This window comes from Oncorhynchus mykiss, chromosome 15 (genome assembly GCF_057628025.1).
Source record: "Oncorhynchus mykiss isolate SJ-2025 chromosome 15, ASM5762802v1, whole genome shotgun sequence".
Taxonomy (NCBI): domain Eukaryota; kingdom Metazoa; phylum Chordata; class Actinopteri; order Salmoniformes; family Salmonidae; genus Oncorhynchus; species Oncorhynchus mykiss.
In genome coordinates, this window is record NC_143036.1 from 20,292,575 (window position 1) to 20,314,130 (window position 21,556).

General features: G+C 42.5%; 2 protein-coding genes across 2 annotated transcripts; one reads left to right on the forward strand and one right to left on the reverse strand.

Moving 5' to 3' along the window:
* Positions 1-5,155: 5,155 nt before the first annotated feature.
* Positions 5,156-10,932, forward strand: LOC110489746 (protein APCDD1). The gene is made up of 5 exons (XM_021562611.3): positions 5,156-5,604; positions 5,933-6,128; positions 6,539-7,094; positions 8,898-9,219; positions 9,323-10,932. Exons 1-5 carry the CDS (start codon positions 5,559-5,561, stop codon positions 9,778-9,780), a joined length of 1,578 nt encoding a protein of 525 aa, XP_021418286.2. The 5' UTR covers positions 5,156-5,558; the 3' UTR covers positions 9,781-10,932.
* LOC110489747 (vesicle-associated membrane protein-associated protein A) lies at positions 10,497-15,258 on the reverse strand. The gene is made up of 6 exons (XM_021562612.3): positions 14,502-15,258; positions 13,679-13,831; positions 13,327-13,430; positions 12,960-13,040; positions 11,642-11,818; positions 10,497-11,469 (listed from the first exon to the last, which is right to left on the reverse strand). Exons 1-6 carry the CDS (start codon positions 14,557-14,559, stop codon positions 11,308-11,310), a joined length of 735 nt encoding a protein of 244 aa, XP_021418287.1. The 5' UTR covers positions 14,560-15,258; the 3' UTR covers positions 10,497-11,307.
* Between the last annotated feature and the right edge of the window lie 6,298 nt (positions 15,259-21,556).

Sequence of the window (21,556 nt, forward strand, 5' to 3'; positions counted from 1 at the left end):
CAATCATGAAGTGGAACGACATTTATTGGATATTTCAAACTTTTTTAACAAATCAAAAACTGAAAAATTGGGCGTGCAAAATTATTCAGCCCCCTTAAGTTAATACTTTGTAGCGCCACATTTTGCTGCGATTACAGCTGTAAGTCGCTTGGGGTATGTCTCTATCAGTTTTGCACATCGAGAGACTGACATTTTTCCCCATTCCTCCTTGCAAAACAGCTCGAGCTCAGTGAGGTTGGATGGAGAGCATTTGTGAACAGCAGTTTTTAGTTCTTTCCACAGATTCTCGATTGGATTCAGGTCTGGACTTTGACTTGGCCATTCTAACACCTGGATATGTTTATTTTTGAACCATTGCATTGTAGATGTTGCTTTATATTTTGGATCATTGTCTTGTTGGAAGACAAATCTCCGTCCCAGTCTCAGGTCTTTTGCAGACTCCATCAGGTTTTCTTCCAGAATGGTCCTGTATTTGGCTCCATCCATCTTTCCATCAATTTTAACCATCTTCCCTGTCCCTGCTGAAGAAAAGCAGGCCCAAACCATGATGCTGCCACCACCATGTTTGACAGTGGGGATGGTGTGTTCAGGGTGATGAGCTGTGTTGCTTTTACGCCAAACATAACGTCTTGCATTGTTGCCAAAAAGTTCAATTTTGGTTTCATCTGACCAGAGCACCATCTTCCACATGTTTGGTGTGTCTCCCAGGTGGCTTGTGGCAAACTTTAAACAACATTTTTTATGGATATCTTTAAGAAATGGCTTTCTTCTTGCCACTCTTCCATAAAGGCCAGATTTGTGCAATATACGACTGATTGTTGTCCTATGGACAGAGTCTCCCACCTCAGCTGTAGATCTCTGCAGTTCATCCAGAGTGATCATGGGCCTCTTGGCTGCATCTCTGATCAGTCTTCTCCTTGTATGAGCTGAAAGTTTAGAGGGACGACCAGGTCTTGGTAGATTTGCAGTGGTCTGATACTCCTTCCATTTCAATATTATCGCTTGCACAGTGCTCCTTGGGATGTTTAAAGCTTGGTAAATCTTTTTGTATCCAAATCCGGCTTTAAACTTCTTCACAACAGTATCTCGGACCTGCCTGGTGTGTTCCTTGTTCTTCATGATGCTCTCTGCGCTTTTGACGGACCTCTGAGACTATCACAGTGCAGGTGCATTTATACGGAGACTTGATTACACACAGGTGGATTGTATTTATCATCATTAGTCATTTAGGTCAACATTGGATCATTCAGAGATCCTCACTGAACTTCTGGAGAGAGTTTGCTGCACTTCCATTCTGGAAGAAAACCTGATGGAGTCTGCAAAAGACCTGAGACGGGGACGGAGATTTGTCTTCCAACAAGACAATGATCCAAAACATAAAGCAAAATCTACAATGGAATGGTTCAAAAATAAACATATCCAGGTGTTAGAATGGCCAAGTCAAAGTCCAGACCTGAATCCAATCGAGAATCTGTGGAAAGAACTGAAAACTGCTGTTCACAAATGCTCTCCATCCAACCTCACTGAGCTCGAGCTGTTTTGCAAGGAGGAATGGGAAAAAATGTCAGTCTCTCGATGTGCAAAACTGATAGAGACATACCACAAGCGACTTACAGCTGTAATCGCAGCAAAAGGTGACGCTACAAAGTATTAACTTAAGGGGGCTGAATAATTTTGCACGCCCAATTTTTCAGTTTTTGATTTGTTAAAAAAGTTTGAAATATCCAATAAATGTCGTTCCACTTCATGATTGTGTCCCACTTGTTGTTGATTCTTCACAAAAAAATACAGTTTTATATCTTTATGTTTGAAGCCTGAAATGTGGCAAAAGGTTGCAAAGTTCAAGGGGGCCGAATACTTTCGCAAGGCACTGTACATTCCACGTCACAATACTTTGACAGATTTTGGGGCGGCAGGTAGCCTACTAGTTAGAGCATTGGGACAGTAATTGAAAGGTTGCTAGATCAAATCCCTGAGCTGACAAGGTACAAATCTGTCATTCTTCCCCTGAACAAGGCAGTTAACCCACTGTTCCTAGGCCGTCATTGTGAATAAGAATTTGTTCTTAACTGACTTAACTAGTTAAATAAAAACAAATTATGTTGATTCAACCAGTTTGTGCCCAGTGGGACCTCAAATCACTTCAGATTGGGTTGCAATGTTCAACACCAGTGTGGTATATCTATCCATCTATATATCTGCCATCCATCCACAATGTCCAACTTCTAGAAGAGGAGGTCAAATGACTCCCATCTGTGAGGGCTGACTGACCCTTGATCTCTGGGTCCTGTCACCCCCAACGACAAAGGCCACAAGGATTCCATCCCTAATCGGCCTCCAGATCCCCCTGAGTGGAGAGGAGTCCTGTGGGGAACCACAGACACAGCTGCTCTTTTCATCTCCTCACAGACACTCACTCACACTCTCTCTTGTCCTTCAGCGGAGTAAGTCCAAGATTATTTTGTGTCCAGCGTTCAAGAAACCAGCCCAAAGTGCACCTAACAGTCAACATTATGAAATGGGTAGTGGTAATTCACAAATCCTTGTTTCATTGAAACACGTTGAAACATTGGTGTAGTGGATGGTCTACGCCGTACTTTTGCAAACTCCATCTCATGTGCTACAAAAACAACGCTAATCAAACAACAGTACTAGGTGCCTGCACACTTGAATTAAAGGGTAGCTACTCTAAAAAAATAATTGGACAAAATTAGAGTATACACACTTCTCCAGTCACCACTACATCACTGTATTGGTAAAAATGTATCAATATGTGGAAGGAAGGGATGGAGGATGGAGAAGCTGTGGCTGGATGTCAGTCAGTGATTGGTGTGGGTTTAAATACTGGGACTTTATAGCTGGTTGACTAATCTTAATAGCTCTTTGTCCATTGAGGAAACATTTTTAACGCCTGAATTACACCACAAACTGAGTTTTGATATCAGAACCTGTCAATGCCTTCATCCATGCCAATACTCAGTGCCCATTCAAGACATTCCCAGTCATGGACATGAAAGGTTATTTTTCTACTTTCTCGTGTTGCATTTTACCCCATTGAGCATCAAAGTGGCGTCCAACGCAAGCATGTTTTCATTTAGCAACACAAATGCCCATAGTAAGTATATTTTGGTCTTGTTAAATATGCTTAGGTTCCCTTAAGGGTTTGGGCGAGCCAGTGCTAGGCTGTACTAGCAGGCTGGCAGGCGCCCAGTGAGCACAAGGAGCAGTCTCTTCCCACTACACACACGCACACTTAGGTGAGACCTTCTGCGACTTAAATTCAATTTATGCTTGATCCGAAAATGTGGCCGGAGGCGCAAAATAGATGGTGTGACGCAATTGCGGAGCCTCAGGAGGTACGCAGAGGCCAAATTGATCTCCGTACCACATTGCAGTGTTCCTCTCCAATTTTGAAACAATGCGGAGGGCTCCATATAGCTCTGCATTAACATGATTGGTTGAAGGTAGGTGAGAGTGGGAGGTCCTGTATAAGCACAGACTCACGTCCTTGACAACTTCCTTCACAACGGCTCTGCGCTGCGCCGCGAAGCGCAGAAGGCATGTTTGCTCTGACGTCTGAGAAGGCCACATCACAATAAATGCTTGTATGGCCAATGCAGACGACGGATTGACCAGGCAGCACCTTTTAGAACATGAATATCACATTATAAAGCCTGGTCTCATAGACAATGTAAATCCGGTGACACTCAAATTAGTATGTTCTGTTACGTTTGGTATGGTTATATAAGACAGATGGTTACTTAAGGCAAAAATGAGAGCGTGTTTGGTCAGCATGGATGGGTGGGCGTATACGGCGAACATCTAGCAACCCAAAGGATGCGAGTTCATATCTCATCATGGAATACTTTAGCATTTTGGCTACATTGCAAGTACTTAACATGTTAGCTAACCCTAATGCTTTTAGCTAACCCTTCCCATAACCCTAACCTTAACCATTTTAGCTAACCCTAACCTTAACCCTTTAACATAACTCCCAAACTTAACCTTAACCCTAACCCCTAACCCCAAGCCTAGCTAACATTAGCCAGCTAGTTAGGATTTGTAACATATCATACAAAATGTGTGATGTGCATCCACAAATTAAGACATACCTTACAAAACGTAACAAATCATACTAAATGGTGTGTCTCTGATTTGCGTACAGGATAATACGAAATGCTTTGAGACCAGATTGGCCATGATGATTGGTAGTGATATTGTAAATATAATTATTTAGAACCCACTATGTATTATTTACATTATAAATGTGTGTGGATACAATGAATCAAAATCTATTTTATCTCAGTGCATGCATTGATTCTCTAACTGCAATAACATTATAATGGAGGAGAGGGCAAATGACAGAAACAAAGAAAGAGAGAGGAATTCATTTGCAGAATCTTACTATTGGACTTCACAATGTTAGGATAGAAAGCTTGGGTGGATCATCGACTTTACTGTTTACCTCAGGAGCAGGATTTTATACTGTAGGCTTCTTGTATGTTTTTACTCAACCAAACTGATAAATGATTTATGTAGCTGAAAAACCCATCAGGTCACTGAGGAAATACAGATGAGGAGAGATTGGAGTGAGAGGTATTTTTGACCACACACTGACAAATATCCCTCTCACTACTCAAATGCAAGGCATATTTATATTCCACCAAATTATTCATAACCCAGGAGATTTCAATAAAAATAGTGAGTGCATTGGTTATTGCATTTGTATTGCAATGGCCTGCTGTAAAATGTAGAACGTATAATTAATTATGTGTCTGCTATAATACTGTACAGTGCATTCATGTATGGTGTGGCAATGTCTTGAACAGTTGTTTATTTGAATGTGTAGTATTTAATATGAACAATAATTTATACCACTGGTCTGAAATGTGATACCAAAGCAACAAGTGAAAAATGAAAGTGAAAAAATGAAAAAGCTGCTTATAAAATATGTTATAACTTTTGCTCAAATTGTCAGTGGCACAGTGCTGTGAGTGCAGACCTAGGTGTTCTACTACTACAGTTGTTTTTAAACTGCCCAAGCATATCACTGGTTATTTTTTGCTTGCGGGAGTTTACTTTGCTCACGTTCACTTTAGGATTTGACTCATCGGTTTGTTGGGGGGCACTGAGTCAAAGCATGATAGTGCCCTCCTACGAAAATATTACTCGTGTGTGTGTTCTTCAACTATGCCACAGAGGACAGAGAGGAGTGCGCCTGTCCATTTAAAATACAAAAATCGGATAGAGGAAACATAACAAAATGAATAACATTTATCTAAGAGCAACATTGAAGAACTGCTGAATTGGTAGCCTAAATTGTTGAAAGGAACTCGTTTTATTTCGTATCGGCGCAGCAAGCCACGTTTCTTAGAATGATTGACAACGGAATTTTCAATGATCTATTTGATTATTCTGGAATGAACGGTTGGTGACGAACGGCTCAAATGGGAAGGAAGACAATTCATTAACGATGAACAATACTTTATCATGGAAATTGGAGTGATTCTTACCTAATTAAAATCTTTTTTAAAGTGTCGTCTCAGTCAAGACTAACAATGTTACTGATCAAATTGATTATCTCTACTGCTTTTCTTTTCAATGGTGAGTTTTTAACATTAAGGTGGAAGTATTTTCAAGTTAAAATGTATCCTAAATAGTTGTATTATTATATCCAATATTGGGTGATATAGCCTACAATGTAAACGTATATGATTTGAAAATGCAATTTTAAACGACAAGTAGTGGATTCTTGTTTTATTTTCTAGAATTTAGCAATAGATTTTTAGCAAAGCACGCTATTTTCATGTTATTTTGTGTAATATAGTTTTCATGAATGTATAATAGACTACTAAAACATACATAATTGCGAGTTTTTTTAACCATTTAAAAGTGTTTTAATGACATCCCAGTTTATCCACTGTTCCTACAGGTGGTTGTGAGGGCTCTCTGCTTCACTCTGACATAAGAGCCAGTGTCAGGTCCTTGGGGAGGAAACATGGGCAGCAGCATGATCGGCATGCCGTTATTGTTGCCTCCCAATGTCACTACATGCTCAAGCACCTCCATGGAGGACAGATCTCAGTGCATATGCCACCCAACATCGCAGGCCACTGGGTATCCACCAGGTAAACTACTGTGTAATGTGCGCCATTAAACGGTTTGTTATTAATCTTTATTAAAAATGTACATCATTTTAAGAATGTATAGTCAATATATTGTAGTGAAGTCGGGGGGGTAGAGCTTGAACCCTGGACCTTGCAGCTCTAGACACATGAGATCTAAACTTCTTGAGGAGGTTGCTAGGTGTTGGGTTAAGTTCACGGCAATATATAATAGTACTATTCTGTATGTAAACTTACTTGGCACAACACCAGGTTCAGCTTTAGACCTCTTAGGGTAAAAGACTAGGTGTTGAACTGGCTGGTAGGTTGGGTTTTGACTCTAGTTACCCACCTGACTCACTGCATAATACTGGAATAGTGAATAATTTGACTAAGCTAATATCATTCATGTTTTGCTCTATTCCCCCTGTCAGCTGTGAGGTCAGACCTGGGCCAGAGTTCATCACCAGATCCTATCTCTTCCACCACAACCACACCTTCCAGGTCCTCCTGTTCCACTATAGGGACAACCGCTGCTCCTCTCCCACCTACACCATTCTCGCCCGGGGCCAGCTGCACCTGCGCCAGGCCTCATGGGTGGTCCGCGGAGGCACCGAGGCCAACTACCAGCTCCACAGCGTCCAGGTTGTGTTCCACAGCCCTGAGGTAGCCAGGAACCTCAGCCAGTGGCTCAAGCCCAGCTGCGGAGCTTCATCCCTGGTTGGAGGGGAGTCGTGGGAGCCCTGGGAGCCCCATATCAGCTATGACCTGTGGGGCGAGGAGAAGGAGCGGGGGAGGGATTGTGCCCGCAGGCTGGGTTTCACTATGAATGAGCTGCAGCTGGTGCGTGTGGAGCAGCGACGCCATCATGGCGCCCAGGTCCCTGATGACCACACTGAAGAGCTTTTCCTGGGGGATGTCCACACTGAGCGAGCCCAGAGGACCCACCACAAACCCTCCAGCTACCAGCCGCCCCTGCAGCACACCAAGGTCAGAGTCATAGAGATATATAATGTATATTATTACATATATTTTGTTCTGTATTTTTATGTTCAGGGTCATCACTTACATCCTGAGACCCACTGAGATAGAATCCCTTTTGGCAGATACTGTAGTTTCATTTTCAAGTATCAAATCCCTACTAACTGAAAAGTATTGTGGATGTTGAAGATGACAAACTGTTGCAACAATGATGCCACACATGTACAGTATGTGATACATCATATTCCAGTGCTGTGTACTTGTATTTTCTTTCAACAATCACAGTATTGTCTGTAGCTTCTTGTACACGACAACTTTCTGTGTTTCATTTTGGGCAAAATGGGAGAGAATATGAATTGTGCAAACCCAGCGGCAGAGCGGACCCACGGATGATAGTGATCATCTGTTGGTTGGTTTTCCACAGCCGCTCTTCAAAGAGAATAGCAAATAGTGGCGCAGTATGCTGTGCTCTGAATTCCTGCCCTTACTCTGTGGCAGTGTGTGTGTGCCTGAGGCTGTATCGAGGGCAGAGGGATAAAACTGGATCCTGACCAGAGAGATGGAACTAGGCCTTCAGTTCAGAAGCTCCCTCCTTTCCTCCCTCTCCTCCGTCATACAAAAGGATCCATCCCTTTTATGTCTCCCCGCAGCATTTACCCATATATCTACCAGCATGTCTTTTTTTTAACCAACACAAACAACTCCCAGCCTATAATGTGTCAGTGCAATGTAAATGAGCTCTAGTTAAAAGTTAAAAGCTGAGGCGAGTTATGTTGAAAGTGATTCATTCATTCTATGGTAGCGAAGGTGGTAGAGCTACAGCCAGCCTTGAATGAATACAGTACGCTCAGCTATAACGTTAATCTGATGCTCAACCACTAAGAGTACACTCTAAAATGGGCTCTCCACATAACAGGGGCTTGATGGGCTTTTTACTAGAATGTATGCACAGCCCAATGAGTGTAAACAGGGATCGAAAACCATAAAGGCAGTCATTGTGTATGATGGTCATCTTTGATGTTCTAGTCTACCAGACTGTTGAAAGGTTTGGAATAATCCAAAACAGAGGCTTTGGATGCGAAAATATCTTGTTTTATTTGTCTATTCAACTGTATCTCCATCTTCCCAGCTATTGTCATTTTGAAACTCACACACCTGTGGCTGATTCTGTTTAATGATGAAGGACTTGAGAGCAAGGCAGAGAAGGCACCCACTGCTTTTAATAAGTTCAACGAGCCCCGTCCAGAGAAGAGAGAGAGGAGTAGTAGCCCCATCACCAAGTGCAATTTCCAGGCCAGGGAGAAGCTTTTGTTTCTTTCCCATGGTGATTGTTTTCATCGCTGCCATCAATTTAGGATGTGTAGTGGAGCCAGGAACACTCTCAAGTAACACATGAGAAAGCAGTCTGCCAAGCCAGCACTCTTCTCCTTTATTGGGTTGGCTGGGCAGGTCAGAGTCAGACAACAGACTCTAGTTTGAACTGCCTTGTTTGTGTTTTTCATTATCATGATTGGTTGTCTGTTGACATTTCAGTTTGCATCAGTGGTGTTATTTATCACCATGCTGTAACTCATTAAACTGCTTTGACATATCTATTTCACCTTTTAGCACATTATGCTTCTCTTATTGTATTATAGTAAGCAAGGTTCTTAAAAACACACATTTCATGAAACAGCTGAATAATGTTGATGGTACAATGGATGTAACACATTGAAATGGGATGCGGTTCAACATCCACAGTCTTTTGCAGGTGTGTGTATTTCTCCTTCTTGATTCACAATATGTAACATTCAAAAACATTCTCCATTGCAGAGCCATGAGCGTACCTGCCTTATCTGCAGAGTCATGGCCAGGGCGGACCAGCATCATCCTCCCATCCTGCCCTGCGAAGAAAACCTATCCGTCAAACTACAGGGCCAATGGGTAAGCCAGCGGTGTGAGGTCCGCCCTGGGGTCCTCTTCCTCACCCGCCATTTTGTTTTCCACAACCACAACCGCACTTGGGAGGGCCACTACTGGCATTATTCTGACCCAGTGTGCAGACACCCCACATTCAGCCTGTACGCACGGGGTCACTACAGCCACGCAGTCCTTTCCACCAGGGTCCTGGGAGGGACAGAGTTTGTCTTCACAGGTAGGCATTAGTCCAAATAAAAAATATATGTATGATCACAGCTTATCATGCCATTATTAAAGTGTGCATAACAACCTCCCTTATTCCCTCTTGGTCTTCACAGTGGACCACATGAGGGTGACCCCCATGGACCAGGCCACCACCTCCCTGCTCAATATCTTCCGGGGTAATGAGTGCGGGGCCGAGGGCTCATGGCGCCAGGGATTGGAGCAGGACGTCACCCCCACCCATGGCTGTGCCGCCCTGGGCATCCGGCTTCCGCACACCGAGTACGAACTCTTCCGCATGGATCGAGACTCGGCGGACCACCTCCTTCTCTTCAACGGCCAGAGGCCCACGGATGGCTCCAGCCCTAACCAGCCCCATAAGACGGCCACCTCCTACCAGGCTCCCCTAGTGCAGTGTACAGGGGCCGACCAGGGGCCAACGGATTGGGGGAGGGAAGCCGACCAGCTCCATAGGCTGGGGAGTAGCTGCTGCAAACAGGGAGAAAGAGGTGGCATGCTGGATGTGGTCAAAGTACTGCTTATTGCAGCTATACCCGTTCTGTATCTCAGCTAGGGTTAGCAGTGGCTGAATGTTGTGGAGCAGCACTGACTGTGCATTGGACTTTTAGATTCTTAATACAGTGTATGTAATTAATGTTGAGTTGCTACATTCTCATTGTGTCGTGTTCAGTAGGCATGAAACACTATGACAGGTGAAACGATGATCTACTGTACTAAAAATGCTTGTTTTCGTACGGTGTGCGCTAATGAACACGGCCCAACACAAGTTGTCTATGGCCGTGATTCAATCCAATCACGCTTTGTCGACAATGCCATTTAAAAGTAATTTCGATTGAGCCGACATGGGACATCCTAATAACACGCCACTTCGATACAAGTGACTTTTCAGGTTTCTCGCTCTCTCTCCTTGCCATATTACTGGTTTCTTCCTTTCTCTGTGTAGGTAGTCATGATGGTTGTCAATATTCAAGCTTGTGGATTTGAAACTAAACTTAATTCTCCTAACCTACTACAAAAAAAGTTGGTGGCGTGTTTTTAAGGAATGTCGAGCCGACATATGCAGCACTTACCGTGAACATTGCCTTTACAAGCCCCATGGGGTTGAACCTCAGCCTATGCATCATGCTCCATGCAGCTCTCTCCAATGACATTCACATGGCGTTTGCAATTGGAGTTAAAAGGAATGGAGGACACCAAACACAAATGGAATCGAGCCTCACTCTTCCTCAAAGACAAAAGATGCACAAAGATGACAAACTGCCACAAAAATAATGTTAAACATTTTATTTCAATGTTAAATACCATGGGACAGGACTGCAAGAACAGAGAGATCTTTTCAGTCAATGTTTGCCTCACGAGGGATATATATATAACTTGTGTAAAGAAAAAGAAAAAATCTAGAAAGAAATTTAATAATTATGTGTGTGTCAGTAGGAAACAGGAAATGTCCATGGAAGGAGACACCTATATTCCCAGCATACTGTATTGTTTCACATTCCTCAAGAAAAATTAAGGATTTAAGAATTCAGTGAACATTTAAATGTAAGAGGCCATCCAGCAACATTTAGCAGTCTTTTGCTTGGAAGGCCCCCCCCATCCCATTTTATTAAAATGATTAAAATAACATACAAGACACTGAACATTCCAACTCTTATTAAAACCACAGAAAGAGAACTCATTAGAATTGTTCAACCAAAGTCTTGAACCCAGTACCCCGACTCGCCTGTTATCGATGCTCTAACAAGTGTAAAATTTGAGTTAAGAAAACCTCCCTCTCCTGATGCCTCACCCCCCAAAAAAAGAACAGAACATCTGAACAGAACCCCCCAAGAAAACCCCAGAGAAAGCTCATTCCTCTCTGTTTTTCCCCACATGTGTACTAACCGTGTGAGATTGTAAAAGGCGAGGCCAGTTTATGATTCGGGTACACAGAACATATGTACGTACGCAGTGAGCTGACACTATCACTGATAATGGCAGGTCAACGATAACACACACTTTAACCTTGAGGGTCTTGGGAGACAAATGAGAGCCTATGCCGGCCCACTTTCCTTCTCTCTCGCCCACCCCCTCCCCACCCCTACAAGACGAACTTCCCTAGGAAGAATCCGATGAAGATAGCTGCTATGACGACCATTAGCGAGGGGAGGGAGCTGGAAGAGTGCTGTTTGCTCATCATGGCGCCCGAGCCGGTGACCATGTCGTCTGACCGGAGGGACTTCCTCATCCTCAGGCCCTCGTCCTGAGAGGAAGATAAACACATCCTTCTTTACCACAGCCAAAGCCCCAGGCCAATATCATCTTACAAGAACATTAGTCTCCATGCCTTGAGGATATAATACCTTTTATCACCAATATATTATACTATCCTAATATCCCACCAACCCTAGACATCACACAACCTATGACCATACCTTGAGTTGTCTGTTCTCGTCTGAGAGTTTGCCCACATCGTACTGCAGCCTCTTGCACTCAGCCATCAATTTCTTCATCTCAGAGTCATCCATGGACGCGCTGCTGGGCCTTGGCCCCGACGTGCCATCTGCTTTGGAGTTGAGGACGGGGGCAGCTTTGGTTGCATCGACATCATTCTGGAGGCAGCCAAAGTGAAAAAATACAAAAGTGACCAGGAACCTAGTTTCCCTCCCGACATTGCTGTACATGCCAACCAAATAAACTAAACACGCTTTTGAGTAGACCAAATGTCATAAAACCGTTACATCGATGGAAATATATTTTTGAAAACTTCAATTTGTTTGAAATTAGTATGAAGAGGTGATACATTTTCATTAGGGGCCTAATGGCAAAATGACAGTTATAACCATTATTCAACATTACATTGTTACAAAGCTACAACCATACCTGTACAGCATACTTAGCACTGATCAGACAACTATTCTACTACAATCAGAATTTACACTAGAAGAGCGGTGACCACCTACAGTGAGTAAACTACACTTCCCAATCTACCCCTGAACAGCCACTTCCTGCTCTGCCACAAACCTTCCACTGCCTGCCTCTCACTGAGCTGGGTGCTGACATGAACTCTGGGAGATCGCTGGAGTCGTAGCGGGCTGCCAGGTGGTGCCAGCTGCACAGGGGAGTGCGGTACTCTCCGGGGGTGGGGGCTGCCCTGTCCCCCAGGTGCCTGGCGCTGAGCTTGGGGGTCTGCCCAGGAGTGGTGAATGCCATGATGCTACCACGGGTTTCCCTGGCACTACCGCTAGGCTATCGCACGAGGGGAAGCACATGCAGCATGCATGATCATAGATATATAGAGGTCATGTCTTTAACTTTGGGGTGTTCAGTGGTTCTCAATTGCTGCTTTGGTTGTAGGGCAAAACATTATACACTGCTATAAATGACTGTGTTGAACCAACAAAACTGACCTGTCACCATTAGGAACAAGTTGTAATTGTTACATGATGTGAGTGTTTCAGATGTGACCATAGAGAGCTGTGAGGTAGAAATGCTTGTTATTACAGTTTATCCACACAAAAATCCACAAGATCGCATATCGGCAACAATCATATGACTGTACCTACATAAAATGCAGAGAAAGGAACAAACAGCAGTAAGGAGAGCGAAAGCCATGTAGACTCTGAGAGAATGTGAAAAAGATGCATTGACAGACAACACTGAACTGTGGCTGTGACAAAAGTACAACATTGGACGTATAACACCAGAACCCTGGAAGGCCGCTGATAGTGTACTACTGTACACACTACTTACCATTTTATCATTTTCAGAGGGCAGTTCGAACACACATCTCAGCTTGGAGTCCATCAGATCATCTGGCTTCGCATCTTTCCACTGTGGCGATTCAACATGTACAAGATAAGGTAAACATAGATGGATTAATTGATCACAGGGACCGCTGATGGAATAACAATAAACATGCAACACAGGCTGTGTAATATACTATGGAGCAGGCTGTGTAATATACTATTTGCTGCCCTCTGCTGGAGAAATGACAAAAATATATTTAAATACAGTAATGAAATCTGTGGATCAACAAAAGCAGGTTTTCCATTGATGACATAGCCACTAGAATAAAGCACAAAATGTAATTAGTAGTAATGTAGACAGGAAAACTTACCACTGCGTCCATGTCTGTAGCAGTGGATGGTGCAAAGATTGTCTGTACCATGAATTTGTGTTTACTTTTTTCATTGGGGTCATATTCAAAGGGCTGGAGCATTACTGTGGAGGCAGAAGATATGGGGTCAAAATTGGGTCAACAACTATGCCTACATATAGGCGTACTGGTAGATGCATTTGACATGTACATGATTGATTCTTCTACAAAGTCACACAATGAATTATAGTGGAAATAGTGACAGGATATAATTTGTTCTTGTTTAGTGTTGTTGACGAAAAGGGGTTGCTTGAGTGATACTCTGTCATATTTGGCAGCACACTGACAAAGGTCTGCAGATACAAAGCCTTACCAGAAACAGTGACAGTGGCTCCCGACTCAATCATGCCGCTGTTGGGCCGTACACAGTACCGGCGAGGTGCAGTCGTCTTCACTTTGAAGCATACTTTTCTGTCAGAGGGATTTTTGAGCTTGAGGTTTGTGGTCACCACTTCTGTGAAGGGACCTGCATGGGAGAGGAGATTGTGTTGAGGGTCAATGGATTCACGTGAAGATGGCACACAACAGGCGCAAAATTGACAACCAACAGACTAGTTGCTACACATTATGGAAGATTGTTTACTGTTTAGTAAAATTACCCATTGAAAACAGAGTGTATCTAGGCTCAGATAAACATGTAGCTATAACAATGCATGCACTATCTGGGCATAGCGAAATGGGGTATGCAATGTGTCAATGTGTGGGATAACTAGCATATGAGCTGTCAGTCAATCAGCTTGCCCCCATTCACAACCGCATTTGCAGCCTTGTCACTGACCCTGGCAAATAAATTAATCAGAGAATGTCTGGTCGAATCAGAATGGGTTGCTTAACTAGCATACCGATCTAGAGAGCATACGCCTTCCAAAACCAGTAGGTTGGTTAGAATATTAGAAAGTACAGTACTGTTAAAGTGATATCTCTGTAACTCGGTAGGCCCATATATCCTCGCTTCCATCTCAAAATGGCGGCGGTATACAAGCGGTGTCAGTGGGGTTGTTGTAGCTACACATCCCCGGTCCAGGGAACTGTAGTGGTAACGATAGCTACCACTCCCGAAAGCGTCTACTACAACCTGTAACGTTAGCAGTACAGGTGGTAACGTTAGCTAGCTACCGACAGTATTCTTATCTTACCTTTAAATTTGAGATCATACGGTGGTTCAAGATCAAGGACCTGCTCCAATTTAGACATTTCGTGTGAATTGTGTTGTTTGAAACCGTTCCAAGGAGCCAGGTCAGTGTAAAATCACCTATATGGGAAACGAGTCACTCTGAGCCAATAGACGTGAACACGAGTACAGTTGAGTTGTTAAGGAAGCGCGCAGCAGGGCAAAATGCACGTCACCGCGAAATAAGTGCTCTTACCTGTGTTCGCCTTCAAAATAAAATCCCCCTATTGAAACGTATACAAATAGTGCCATATTTGGACTAGATAATGCTAAACAAGGTTAGAATGTTATATAATGTATTAATTTGACAAAATCCCACTGGGGATTTATAAGACTGGATAATTGCATTAGGGGCAAATACACTGTATGTATGTATGTATGTATGTATGTATGTATGTATGTATGTGTGTGTGTGTGTGTGTGTGTGTGTGTGTGTGTGTGTGTGTGTGTGTGTGTGTGTGTGTGTGTGTGTGTGTGTGTGTGTGGGTGTATGTATGTATGTATGTATGTATGTACGTACGTACACACACACACACACACACACACACACACACACACACACTGAACAAAAATATAAACGCAACATGTAAAGTGTTGGTCCCATATTTCATGAGCAGAAATAAAAGATCCCAGAAATGTTCCATACACGCAAACAACTTATTTATCTCACATTTTGTGCACAAATTTGTTTACATCCCTGTTAGTGAGCATTTCTCTTTTGCGGGGTGGAGATGTTGTTACCTACCCTCACCACCTGGGGGCGGCCCGTCAGGAAGTCCAGTACCCAGTTGCACAGGGCGGGGTCGAGACCCAGGGTCTCGAGCTTGATGACGAGTTTGGAGGGTACTATGGTGTTAAATAGCTGTAGTTGATGAACAGCATTCTCACGTAGGTATTCCTCTTGTCCAGATGGGTTAGGGCAGTGTGCAGTGTGGTTGAGATTGCGTCGTCTGTGGACCTATTTGGGCGGTAAGCAAAGTGGAGTGGGTCTAGGGTGTCAGGTAGGGTGGAGGTGATATGGTCCTTGACTAGTCTCTCAAAGCACTTCATGATGACGGAAGTGAGTGCTTTGCAAAAAAATGCAAATGCTTTCCGTTTGAGTTATATTAGGTTTTATTTATTTTAGTTTAGCTCAGCTACCTTAGCTTTCTTGGGAACAGTGACAATGGTGGCCCTCTTGAAGCATGTGGGAACAGCAGACTGGGATAAGGGTTGATTGATTATGTCCGTAAACACACCAGCCAGCTATTAGCATGCTCTGAGGACGCGGCTGGGGATGCGACCCATCTATACTTAACTAACCCTGAATTTCTACTAAAATGTAATAATTCCCTACAAACCTCACTACTCCCATCACCCCCCCCCCCCCCCCCCCAAAATACCACCTACTCCCCACTCCCGTCCAACCTCTCTGATCCTGTCAAACTACTGCTCCCTTTCTACATCATACATTTCACAAAATAATATATGTTAAACCGTTTCCTCTACTGTACAGCCATTACACATTCCAGTACCATGTTTCAAAGATTCTGCCTAAGTGTGGTGTTGTTTACTGAAATGTTCTGGATTATCTTGTGACCCGAGCAAAACTACTTATTTTACTAAACTAAACATGGAAACATTTTTTCTTTAAAAAGATGGGCCTGGCTGACATGGATTGTTTCTTCACCTTATTCTCCTTGTGGTTATCCATGGTTGTTGGTTATTTACCAGGTAACAAGAAGTGAAAACTATACAAGGACTGAAGCAATAAACTCCTTACTCAACTAAAAATGGAAATAAATGGAATTTCTTTGAAAAGATGGCCTTGGCTGACATAAAAAATGAAATAAAGGGAAGGGATACAAAGACACAGAGGCTGATTATCTTCCTGCACATGTCTTTACTTACAATGCTGGCTGCCCCCCCTCTACCAGCCTGCTGCTGGCTCCACTGATTCTTTCTCCCCCTCAAGTCACTGACCCACTCCCCACACACCCAGAAACTTGTATTTCATTACTTACCATATGACTTTATGAAAAGCTATCTGTTCATAGAGTCTTGAAGGGTGAGTACTTTCTCTATAGTCATTATGGATATTGTCTGAGCCTGCTGGTCATCAATACAGGTATTGTACTTTCCTTATTGAAATGGTGAATAAAGAAAGACAAAGCTTTCATTTTCAATTAAAACATGCCTAGATTGAATGTATGCTTTTATACTATCTGTATCACAGCAAATCAAATAAGGATTTGTGCAAACTGGAAGTGTGACTTCTTTCCCCAAAGATCTCCTAAGGCTGAGGTACTTTGTCAGTTATCCGTTATTCCATACCATCGCTAGATGAGGTTGAATGTGTCTTGCTGGTGCAAAGGATAGGGAGACAGGCGCAGGAATGCGTAATAGTTTTTATTTATTTACAGCGTGCCATGTACAGGCACAGGGACTAAGACCAAACAAACACGTATACAAAACACAGGTAGAAACCCAAACAAAAGAGTGAAGAGTATCTCAAATAAATACACAATGATTATCACACCGGACGAGAGCCGTAATCATCTGCACAATATACGTGGCACGAAAGCCAACCCAACATAGCACAGACCAACGGACATTGGAACAATAATGGACAGGCCAATCGAAGCGAAAGGGCACATATATACAAATACTAATCAGTGGGAATAGGGGACAGGTGTGCGTGATGAAAGTTCTGGGGGGATCCGTGACAGAATGGCAACAACACCACACACAACTGCAATGCAATTAATTAATCTCATTGGTACATGACTGTTCAGTCTGTTGAATGTTTCATATATTAAAATATGGATTTAATGCGCTGAATTAACGTTTTATTAAACCTTCAAAACGGGACACACATACACAATAAAGGGTGTTTATCAAATAAAGTAATTGACTGGAAAAATAATTGACTACAATTGACTACAGCCTCTCCCTTTCATTTGCTTAACATGGGGAATGGGATGGAGAAATGGTTTACAATAGGCAGGGTGGGGCTCATGGCTACATAGAGCCATGACTACATTGAACTCTATTCCACATCAAGTAACTCATCCAAGCAATAAAATCAGTGGAGGCAGCAACAGGCAGGTAGGATTGGGGCAGGCACATCCAGGTGTCAGGCCAAGGTGCATTCAGTCACAGTCCAAGAGCCTCAGGGTACACCTGTTTTATTTTATTTAGTTATTTAACCTTTATTTAACTATGCAAGTCAGTTAAAAACAAATGATTATTTATGACGGTTTACCAGAAGGCAACAGGCCTCCTGCGGGAACGGGGTCTGCAATTAAAAATACAAATAAAATGTAATAAAAATATAGGACAAAACACACATATAGGGAGGAGGTCAGAGACCTGGTCGTGTGGTGCCAGGACAACAACCTCTCTCTCAATGTGAGCTAGACAAAGGAGCTGATCGTGGACTATAGGAAAAGGAGAGCCAAACAGGCCCCCATTAACAGTGAAGGGACTGTAGTGGAGCGGGTCGGGAGTTTCAAGTTCCTTGGTGTCCACATCACCAACAAACTAACATGGTCCAAACACACCAAGACAATTGTGAAGGGGGCATGACAACACCTTTTTCCCCTCAGGAGACTGAAAATATTTGGCATGGGTCCCAGATCCTCAAAAATGTTGCATTACCGCCTGGTACTGCTCGGCATCCAACCATAAGGCGCTACAGAGGGTAGTGCGTATGGCCCAGTACATCACTGGGGCCAAGCTTCCTAACTTCCAGGACCTATATACTAGGAGGTGTCAGAGGAAGGCCCAAAAAATTGTCAAAGACTCCAGTCACCCACTCCGGTACAGTACGAGAAGCGGTACCGAAGTGCCAAGTCTAGGACCAAGGGCTCCTTAACAACTTCTACCCCCAAGACATAAGACTGCTGAACAAATAAACTAATCAATTGACCACCTGGACTATTTACATTGACCCCCCCTTTGTTGTTGCACTACTGCTAATCACTGTTAATTATCTATGCATAGTCACTTTACAAATTACCTCGAATAACCTGTACATAGACTCGGTACCGGTACCACCTGTATATAGCCTCATTATTGTTATGTAAATCTCTTGTGTTACTTTTTCATTGATTAGATTTTTAAATTTAGTTTATTTAAATATTTTATTAACTCTATTTCTTGAACTGCATTGTTGGTAAAGGACTTGCAAGTAAGCATTTCACGGTAAGGTTCACACCTGCTGTATTCGGGGCATGTGACAAATACAATTTGATTTGATTTTACTTAACTCAATAAGCTAATGACAATTATTTTACACCGTATATCCAATTTTGATATAAATGCATATCCTTAAAGCTATATGCTGGATTATGTCCAGCCTCTGAAGCCAAGTCTTTGCTGCTGTTCCATAAACTATACACCCGTAATCAATTGTCTTCCTGATCAGAGCTCGATAAATATCCATCAATGGTTGTCTATCAGCATCCCATTCACAACCAGAGACCGAGCGCATAACATTCATCGCCTTCTTACACTTCTTACATCTTTCCACGTATATCGCTCATTGAACCATACATAGACCCAAATATTTATACTTAGAAACCCTCCCCACGGGCTGTTGTCCGTACAGAAACAACTGTATATTATCAGCAACTTTTTTCTTTGAGAAGAACATACAAGACTTTGCCACTGACAATTTAAAACCCCAGTCAATTGACAATCTTTCAACATTCACTATAAATTTGATCACATGAGACATTCCTTCCCACCTTACAAATAGCTCCATCATCAGCATATAGGGAAGCCCCAATACCCCTCCCTACATTCGAAAACACATCGTTAATCATGTTGTACAAGAAAGGACTGATAGCCAGTGGCGATATAAATATAGGTGGAATGCATGCCAGCAAAGTCACTGCAACACACAGCACTAAACAATACATTAATTGCACTATAACAGTGACAAATGGTGCCCACAAACGGCCTACGTAAAGCTGTCCCAAAATCTTACCACTGCTGCACCTGGCTTTCAGCGGAGCATTGCCTGGCAGTGAAGCAGTTCATTCAGCCTCCTTTACTGCCTATTAAAAAAACATAGTTGAGATGGCTGACTTGCTTAAACCAGTGTGGATTCTAATGACAATTGAGATATACAAACTATGGCAAAAGGGAACAAACAACAAGCAGGCGAGGCAATCTGTAATTTCGATTAAGACATTAATGAGCGAGCTAGGACGGGCATAGTCAATATAATTATGTGTTTAGCACTTTTGAAATATACTGTACATCGACAGAATTCAGAACACGGGCCATTCTTACAGTGTTCTCCCTGTACACCAAGTCAGACCCATGAGATAAATAAATAAAGGGGGCATATAAGCGGACAATGAAAGCTCTTACAATATTCAATGATTACATTTCTCTAAAACAGGTTATAGGCACCACCAAGTGCACCACCAAGTCAGAACAGTAGGCAAAATTAAAGGATAAACATACCAAATTATTAGGGTGAGGCACATGGGCTACTAACATCTTATTACACAACATACACTTAGTATTACTTTCTTAGCTACAGTATACATTTCTCCCTGACATAATATATAATTTATGCAGCAGCATAGAATACATTTTTGGACTCACCTTGTTGTGCTGTGCTCACTTGAACAGGAAGGTGGCGCGACGGTCCTTCTTGGGCACATTTTGTCATCAATGTCTGCCATTCTCTGGATACATGGTGCTTTCAAAACAACTGGGAACTCAGAAAAAAACAAGGTTGAATCATGATGACGTCATTGATCTTTGTATCGCTAGAAAGAGGCCAGATTTACAATTCTGAGTTGGATGACCATTCAAAACGCATTTTCCCAGTCGGAGCTCGTTTATTCCTGACTTCCCAGTTGTCTTGAACTCACAGAAGTCAAGTTTTCGCAGTTTAGAGTTAACAGTTGTTTTGTGCGTGGCACAAAACATGCTTCATTGACTTGGGAAAGAGACCCTTAATCTCAGATTTGGGACCATAGAGCCACTCCACTGAATAGCAGGTTAGTGCTCACTGATTCCTTCCAAACCACTCATTGTTGAATTTGTGATTTCCAACTTGTTGTGTAATGTTTATGTTTTATCTATAATTTATCTTCATTATTTATCTTCATATGACAATGATTCATGATGATGACTGCTAGCTAAGATTGTTGAAAGTATGATGTTGACATGATCAGTCCAATCAAAGCTACTGTACATATAACGTGATTTGATGTTATTTTATCTGTGGTCAATGACCTTGAGCCTTCTTGGATGGGTACTTCTAATGTAACTCTTTGTCAGCACCCAAGGGGCTCGAATTTTATAGCCCTACCCTTAGACTTGGAGCAAAGCTCTGTATTTTCTGCTGGCTTGCCCCACCACCACAGAAATCACTGAGCTAGGCTGAAACACCTGCATTTTGGAGCTGCCTTACTCAAGAAAACAAAAAAAGACCATGTTTGTATGCGGCTTCATTAACCTAATGATATATATATTTTTTACATTGTTTGCAAACTGATATGTGACACGTATTAATGCCAAAATAACATGCAAAACAGGCAAGCCCAAGAAAAAAACAAATGTAGGGCTCAAAACAGGTGGGGCACCACTGCTGATAGCACTGCCTTGAGGAATACCATTGTCTTCTCCATAGGCATCAGATAAAATGGATTCTATTTTAACTCAAAATGAGTGATTAAATAAGAAGGCCAAAACCCAGTTCTATAATCTCCCACCAATACCAAGTATTTCCATCTTAATCAATAGGCCTTCTCTCCACATAGTGGCATAAGCCTTTTCGATGTAAAAAAAGACAGTAGCCATTACTTCTTTCATGACCAAAGTTTTTTCAACTTCATTGCTCACTTTTACTAATGCATTCAAAGTAGATCTACCTTCACCACATTGACATTGACTCAATAAACCTCTATGTTCCAAGAAATATGACAATCTGTTGACTATCATCTTTTCCTTCATTTTACACAAGTTAGAGGTCAGTGCTATTGGTCTATAACTATCAGCACATGAAGGGTCCTT